At 42.8% G+C, this 8,569-nt stretch overlaps 1 protein-coding gene across 4 annotated transcripts in view; it reads right to left on the bottom strand.

The window, feature by feature from the left end:
• Positions 1–1,062: 1,062 nt before the first annotated feature.
• The window catches only part of arhgap17a (Rho GTPase activating protein 17a), a 30,848-nt gene continuing 23,341 nt past the window's right edge, over positions 1,063–8,569 (bottom strand). For 2 of the 4 annotated variants that reach the window (XM_038735373.1, XM_038735374.1), the window contains 4 exons: positions 8,279–8,563; positions 7,395–7,531; positions 5,816–6,340; positions 1,063–3,543 (listed from right to left, as the gene is read on the bottom strand). In XM_038735373.1, coding sequence (XP_038591301.1) covers positions 3,377–3,543; positions 5,816–6,340; positions 7,395–7,531; positions 8,279–8,563 — 1,114 coding nt within the window. In that variant the 3' untranslated portion in view covers positions 1,063–3,376. Of the gene's footprint in view, positions 3,544–5,676; positions 5,699–5,815; positions 6,341–7,394; positions 7,532–8,278; positions 8,564–8,569 lie in introns of all 4 variants that reach the window. The other 2 variants (XM_038735375.1, XM_038735376.1) reach the window with 2 other exon arrangements.

Below are 8,569 nucleotides of genomic sequence, written 5' to 3'. Positions count from 1 at the left end.
TCACCAGGTAGTTCAACCTCCTCGCTTTCTTTTCTCCAAATAATGTCCAGTTTTGTCAGGTTTTTATATAAATATGAAGTCGCAGTCCGACAGAGCTAACGACGCTAACAACAACACTGGAACCGGATGTGCACGGAACCTAGCTGCTGAGAAGCTCCAGTGAAGATAAATCAACTAATCCCAAAAATTAAAGTAAAAAGCTAATTTAATAAAAACAGTTTACTCCGAGCTCCTCCCGTGAGTAAATGTGTAGTTGTCAGAGCAGAATCCAGACGGACTGGCGTTTATTTGTCCAAAGGTTGCAGCGCTGCTCCCTGCTGAAAATATTGCGAATTACTTGGCGTCGCCGGCCCTGCCCCCTTCGCGCCGCCCGACAGGAAATCGCGGCTCTACGCGTCTCTGCATTGACTTTGTATTTAAACTCACCGCCCCAAACGCTCCCTTCCCTTTTGGTCTGAAAGCACCCATCCACACTACTGCATTTTCAAATTAAAACGGAGACCTTTTCCTAGGTTTGCACCTCCCGTCCAGACTAAAACGACAAAAAGGAAGACCTAAAACGGAGAAGTTCGGAAATGCTGCAGACCCCGCTTTGCGTTTCAAAACTCCAGAGGACGTTGAGGTGAAGACGGGCAGCCGCTCACGCTCGGCTCTCTGATTGGGTCTTGCAAAGCAGAAACATGATGCAACTGACCAAGTTTTTGACATGGTATTTTTATTTAAATATTTTGTACCGTGCAAATAACACTTATCTGCCTACACTTTTACTGTGCATGTCTCCGTTTTCTTTGCGACGACTTCCAGTCTGCTTTCTGCCGCTACACTCCCCTGTTACATTCAGTAACAGTCCCAGCTCCTTATTGGTACATGCAAAAAAAACACTGGTCTGATGCTTCCTCTGTCTTAATTTATTCTTTGCCAAATCTTCTGTAACTACGGAATTGACCATCTGCTAAATCTCTGATAAATAGTAATGCACCTCCAGTCAGCCTTAATAATAAGGTACATGAGTCAGTCAGCTGTTAGGCATTATTGTCTGAACACAAACATATAGACCATTAATATATTTCAATAGTTTCTTCATATACTTTATTTTCTTTGGAAAGGGAGTATAACCAAGCATTCATATTACATGTTTTATTCCATATTTAAGCTCACCAGACAGCATACATACAAAACTGTGGAGCTTAAAAATGCAGCATTATCATTTCTAGTTTAATGGCATTTGTTTGTCTTACAGAGCTTTGAAATACAAAGCTCTGTTGATGCACAGGGATAAGGCAGCGAGGTACAGGAGCAAAGAGAACAAGGAGGGGATTATAATGCTCGATTGTCTCTGAAAAGCTAAACTCATTTTCAGGGCAACTGCAGCATCCAAGACTTTCTCCATTGGTACCATTTTGGGCCAGTTCTCTGGGAACTGATCTCTGCATTACATGAGGCCAAAACAAAAATAAAAACAAAAACAAAGCTTACACAGAAAATACAACATAGCATATTTTAAATATTTTGACCTGGCAAAAATCTAACACCACATCACTACTGAGGTTTCACATCACAATGTGCTCTCAGCTCAGTGGGAAAGACTGAAAAATCCTCCAAACCAGTTCACTAGGAAACCACTCATTTGCCTGTGCAACATCAGCTGTTAATGCGTCTTTCTGTTCAGGATGAAGAGACTGGTTAAGAATCGTCCTTTCAGTACAATTACTCACACACAGCCCGTTGTGTTTAAAGCCCCAGCAAACGCCAGAGAATACACTGGATGGATGTTAAAAACGGAAGGGGGGGGTCAGGCTTGGAGGGAGGTTAACCCTGCTACTTCTGATATAAAACCCAAAGAAATCAACCAAAACACATTTAAATACACAACTTCTGTGGAACAATACAGAACCACAAGACTTCTATAGCAGAGGGTCAAATCACCTTCCTTACGTCCCTGAAACATACTTGTTGCCAAGACAGCTTCTTGGAAATACTGTAGTACTAGGAGCCAAGTATATCCTCCATACAGTAAATATATAATGCTTATAATGTGGTTCTGTGAGGAACCGATAAGGCATGATTTACATTTAAAGACTGCATTAATTATGTCAAGCCACAGGGAATGTGTGTTTCTAAATCGGTAAATAAATACAGGTTTGGGGGGGGGGGAAGATACAGAAAGGGTAAATCAAGTGTTTGAGACGACTGGAAACCTGCAGTCACCAGCTACACTTTAAGCAACAGTTTTGGTTTCTACTTCACCTGCTGACATTTTCCCCTTCCCCCCTGTGCTGTAGAAATAACTCTTCTTTTTTATTTCTTGTTCTAAGACCATTTTTTAAACATTAAAAAATACAAAACACTTCACACCAAATTCCAAAACGAGTCTCGTCAGTCCATATTTTGGCATCATCCCCTCCCCCTCCTGCTCCGTCACGACCAATTCTTCCATGGACAGTCATCGTTAACACAGTTGTCTGACGACGTTACTGGTGCGTTGGCGGTCCTCTGCTGTTTGGTGTTGATTGTCTGGAGCTTGATTTGTAGGGAGCGCAGTATAAAAGACAGAGGTGGCGGTGGTGTGTGTGTTGCAGTGTAGAGGCTATGTGTCACAAGTGTCCTCATGAGCACATCTGGCACCATCATGGAGGTCAGGAGGACTAAATAATAACGGCTAATAGCTTAAAATGAGAGATACCTAAATGAGACTGTGCTGAAGGTCATTTTAAATACACTATAAGTCAAAGTAAGTGGTCCAATATGGTGATTTGCCCTATGACTAGGCCTGCAATGAACTTTTAGTTTGCTGATTATAATTGATTATCAATTAATCATTTTGTCTATAAAGCGTCAAAACAATAGTGACAAATGTCACGCTTTCCCAGAACTCAACTTTAAACATTCAAGTTGAAAAATGAACTGATAATCATAATTAATATAAACATAACTTGTAGTAAGTTTGGGCTTTTGACTGAAATCTAATGAAAAGTGATGCTGTGTGTGCAGCAGCGGCTACAAATACTAATAAATTCCACATAAAACGTCAGATGTATAACTGGGCAAATGAGCTGTTCCCTGTCAAAGCGTCAACTCACGTTAACCTTGTCTTTTCATTTGCGTTGCGATGACCACACAAACACAATCTACAATCATAGCCACTGTTTACCAAGAGCTGTGGACCTCCATCATGGCTGCCAGAAGGTGCATTATATCACATTAAAATTCCTTCATACAGACTGGACTGGGAGAACATGACAGCAGAGGTTTATATCTCTGAGGAGGGATGCAGATATGGGCTGGGACGAAACACGAGCAGACTAAATGAGGGGTGTGTGCGTGACGGGAGGAGGTGCGTGGGGGTACTGGACCAGAGCGTGTCGCCGTCTCCTCCTCATAGGACAGTGCTCTCAGTGTCCAGGTCACAGTCTTTGGGAGGAGGCAGGGAGAAGGAGGATGAGGAGGACGAAGATGAGGAGAAGGAGGCCGTCGCTGGCTGCTGGTCTACAGCGAGCTCAGGGACCAAAGCTCGACTCAGCCCTTTGAAAGACACCGCCGGGTCTAGAGAGCAAAAAGAGAAAAACAAGGCACAGTGAGGAGAGTAAAGAGCAAACAGAGACGGCTATCATAAATGTGCTTTCATGTTACAAAAGAGCACAGAATCTATAAATAAATATGATAAAATCAACTAGAAATGATGGTTTCAGTCACTGTTTGTGTTAGTAAGTAATATGTTTTTCAAGCATGCAGGCATTCACACAGAACACTTCCATAAACATCCTGCAAACATAAATACACCATTTAAGCCCACATTATATGAACAACAGCCATAATCAGACACACGTGCAGCTCCATCCTGGAGTATGAAAACATTTAAAGCGGCTGCAATCATGCCATCCAATGCAGCTGTGTAATATTTTCCATAAGCTTAAACAGCAGCAGAGGCTCCTGCAGCGAGACAGTCAGGGCGAATGTTTGAACAGCAGGTGGCAGCGTTTGGCCAGAGACTGTGAGCGATAAGTGACGAGCAGTGAAAGTGGATGGCAAATGTCATGTGTCGGGTCATTTGATGTATGGTGAACCCGCTCTTAATAAATCACCACAACTGTAGAGAAAATGGTGTCGGAAATCTACATTTTACACTGCTCCACAAAACAGCTATGTGCCGGGACGTTAATGACAAGACAAGAACAGCGGAGTTATAAACATGCATGTCAGAGTTACACATGCTTGATACAATGACACTACTCCTCTGAATCATTACAAAACCTATAGTGACAGAAAATGCTTCACATTTAAAAAATAAAATAAAATAAAAACAGAACAAAAACAGAGGAGACAGCTGAGAGTTTGAAATGACCACAGTTTGTAAATTCAGTTCTGAATTTGCTTTGGTTTCAAACCCCTACAGTGTTACTGAATGATTACTTCCGTGACTGCAAATGAAGATGAGTGACTCGTGATAAAACGATAGCCCCGATGGACGACATGTCTGGAAGCACCCATTTCTGGAATTTAATATGATCTCTTTAATTAAGACACTGTTGACAATATATATCCACTGGATGGAACAAGAACTTGCTACTGTTGGTTGGCGTGTAAAAAAAATTTAAAGGATGTGGCAAATTTCATTAAACTCCATCAATCCATTTACAGATGGGTGACAAACTGATGTTTCCATTCACTTGTCTTAATGCCCATCTTCAAACTACACATAAAAAGTAAATAAAATAGCGCTGCAATGATTAATTGATTAGTTAACTCAATTATTAAATGAATCGCCAGATGTTTTAATAATTTATTAATTAGTCAAAATGATCTGATTCCTGCTTCTTAAATGTGATTATTTGGTATATACTGGTAAGCTTTTGTGTGTGTGTGTGTGTGTGTGTGTGTGTGTGTGTGTATATATATATGTTATAAAGGGATAGAGGATGGGTGTTTAAATATGTGTCTATATTTTTACACTTTTTGTTTTGTAATGAGCACACTGTACCACATTTCTAGCAACTTAGTTGCATGGCAATGGCAAGTACTGAATTTTGGTATTTTCTGGTTTCTGTACTCTTCTATGACCATAAACTAGTACTTATTATCTTTTCCAGTAGTGCTGAAAATGACAATTATTTTCATTAACCAATTCATTTGTGGATTACTTTCTTGATTAATCTATTAGTTGTTTAGCCTATAAAATGTCAGAAAATGGTGAAAAATGTCGATCAGTGTTTTCCAAATCACAAATGTCTTGTTTCGTCCACAACCCAAAGCCATTCACTTTACTGTCATAGAGGAGTAAAGAACCCAGAAAATATTCACATCTAAGAAGCTGGAATCAGATAATTCTGTCTGTCTTACCTTGAAACAATTACTCAGGACAAATTAAAATAGTTGGTGATTAATTTAATAGTTGACAACTAATCGCTTAATCATTGCAGCTCTACATGATACTCTACTGTCAGTTCACCTTTGTACCCTCATCCTTTGTCCAAGATGTAAGTGAGTGGTATTAAACATCAGAAATAGGTCCCTTACTAAATGGCCACCCAGGACTGTGATACACAGTGGGACAGTTGTGCATCAGGGCTAAGGTAAATGATATGTGATGGAGGCAGCAGGCTGCGCTGATGGGTATGATTTCTAGAGGCAAACAAAAAGTGCAGGAGTAGCTAGTGAAAAGGTCAATTAACAACAAACCTCTCACAAGTGTCTCTTTAACCTGTGGAGGTATTACAATGCAAGACTATTAGAAAGAGAGCACATTAGTATTGAGCAGTGAATAAACAGGAAAAGCCAAACATGTACATGCAATAATTCTTTGAGGTAAAGCGCTCACCCATCATCTTGTAAGCAGTGGCACAGATCCCATTGGTATCATTGGCTGGTGTGGTGGGCTGGGGCGGGGGTGGGACACTGGGTCTGTTCCGGGGTTTGGGAACAGGTCGCGGCCGGGGAAGGGAACCCGACTGGTAGGGAGACGGGGACGGAGGAGCGACTACATCAGTGGAAGGCGGAGGGGTGTCTGGAGGGGTCGGGGTGCCTGGGGGTGAGGGGGCCGCGCTCTGCTGGTCCCCACCAAGGGATGCGGGCTGTGTCGGAGGGCTGGCCTGTGTTGGAGGCTCTGGAGGTGGATGGCTGGGCGCCTGGATTGGGGGCTGGTTGCTGGAGTGGCGCCTGGGTGTGGCACATGGCTGCAAGGTGGGAGAGGTGGGCGAGGTGGGTGAGTGGCTGGACAGCGGTCTGGGAGTGGGGCTGAGGGACTGGGATGAGCCTGAGGAGGAGGCGGGGTTCACTGAATTACAGGGCTGGCTGGGTGGAGGGTTTGACGGTTTAGGAGGAGCAGGAGCCTGCTTCTTGGTACCTGAAATTTGATGGTGAATCTTGTGATTACTGGAGGAATAAATAAACATATCGTCTTACAGTACACGTGCTACTTCTATCTGTGAATGCTACCGGTTGTTTATGCCAAGCTGCTTTACATACAAAGCTCCCACTGAAAAGATAAAACTAACACCAGAAATATAAAGAAAAACTTTCTTAAAAACTGTGGGAAAATAGTTTCCATTTAAAATAATTAACTAAATTAAACAGTATAACAATAAAAAAAATTAAAATTGAACAAAAAAAGATAGAATGATAAAAGTTAGAGGAGAAGCTCAATACCGCTCTTCAGTGTGAGCGGTAAATATGTAGCTGGAGCTAGCAGCCTAACAGCACCTCTAAAGCTCACTAATTAATTAAACATTTTATATCTCGTTAGTTTAGTGTAAATACAACAGCTCGCCATTTTTAAAGAGCTTATGTGGCGGCCTGGTTCCCAAAATGACCTACTTCTTTAAGAACCAAAGAAGACAAAAATGTAAATGGTCAAATAAACAGTATGGCTGTAAGCTTGGTCTACCTTTAACTTCTGTCTGAATTTAGGAATCACAACAATCATCAAGCCTTATGTGCTCATTAATGTAGGCTGAAGCCACACAAAAGTCTAGCTTGGTAATGATCATAAAGACTTCAGAATCAGTTCTCTGTTTTAAAGGACGTTGCATGTGACAGTGAACTGAAAATCAGCAGTTCTGTCTGGACTAGCTGTGAGAGAGGGAATGTTTTAGGAGTAAGGGCCCGTGTCCACCAAAGCGTTTTTTGCCAGCTGATGTGCTGCAAGTAGGGTAGTGACAGAAAAGTGACAGTGACGAGCGCAGCACTTTTCCCAAAGTTGAACATTTTTCAACTCTCGGCGACCGAAAAAAAACCTTTTTAGACTTAATATATATATATATAAAAAATATTGCATTTCTGACAATAGATCTTCCTAAATATTACACACTGAACCTTTAAACTTAATACTTTTTGTGATCTGGATGACTGACAAGTTAAAGAAATACCTCTTTGTACCACAACATTATACAGGCTCTTACCTCTGCGCATCAAATGCGGACTGGGCCCCATGGATCCAGCCCCGGGGGTCCCAGTGCCCTGTTGGCCCCCTGCTCCAGAGCCATTTCTCTGGTGCTGAGGGGTAGGAGCAGGTGTGAAGTCACGTAGCTTTGGGTTGCTTTAGAGAAGAAGAAGAAAAACAAAGTATTTTGAACCAACAAGCTTTCTGAAATTCTGGATATTACTTACACAGTAGCATCCACTGCTGGATTTATTGAAGGTTAGCGCTAAAAGCAGACCTATCTACCATGTCAAGTGCTACACTGATAAACATCACAGATCTCTAAAACAGAGTAGGACCTAAAGAATGCTGAACTGAATAGTGTTATCTGTCTGGATATGAATGTTGTCCTTTCACCAGCTAAATCAAAGACACCCTTCAGTCGCTACATAACAGGCACCAATGTCCAGGCTTTTCAAAGCAGTTTGGGCCAGTTAGTGTGTAGGTCCTGCTGATTCCAGTGATTTGGGGAGGAAAGCAGAGGGGTGGGAAGTCGAGAGGCCCTGCGAGTGACTGTTAGCAGAATGACCGCAGCCATTGTTGTGCTGTGTCTGTGGGCTGAACTTAGACGAGTCTGCATAGCTGGAAATGGTGGCGGTGTAAGAAAACTTGTGGTTTTGCTAGAAAAAACAACTAGCTGAATCATAGTGACCACAAGAAGAGGGTGTGTCTGCGAGATACCAGTGAAACATGCATTAATAACCCACTATACTTCACAAAGCCAATGATGCTGACCTCATCTGTTCACAGAGAAAGCCGTAATGTCTTCCCATCAACATCAACACTGAAAGCATGTCGGTCTGTCTGTATAGCATGCTGTCTCATTCTCCACCAGCAGCAGAGATGCAGAGAAGCAGCTCTTACCTGAGCTCCTCTGTGTGCTGGGCTAGAAGCTGCTGAGCGGCTGTGAGAGCAGCCAAACCCTGCGCCAAGCTATGCTGGGAAGCATCAGGCCCTGAACCCCCTGATGGAGCTTGTGGCTGGGGCTGGGGCTCAGCCGAGGGCTGGGAGAGCTGCCCGGCCCCGTGCCCCTGCCCTGGAGCCTCTACAGGGGGTAAAGGAGGCTGGAAGGCAGGTGAGGTGTGCTGCTTTCTACCTAAGGTGTTACTGCCTCTACGAAGAGTGTGGTCCGAGTGCTTGTTAGGGGTGCTGCCC

This window comes from Micropterus salmoides, unplaced genomic scaffold (assembly GCF_014851395.1).
Source record: "Micropterus salmoides isolate LMB-PRFRI ecotype aquatic unplaced genomic scaffold, ASM1485139v1 Ms_hic_scaffold_21, whole genome shotgun sequence".
In the NCBI taxonomy this organism is placed as follows: domain Eukaryota; kingdom Metazoa; phylum Chordata; class Actinopteri; order Centrarchiformes; family Centrarchidae; genus Micropterus; species Micropterus salmoides.
The sequence above is the reverse complement of the archived record's forward strand: the minus strand, read 5'-3'. Positions and strand labels throughout refer to the sequence as shown.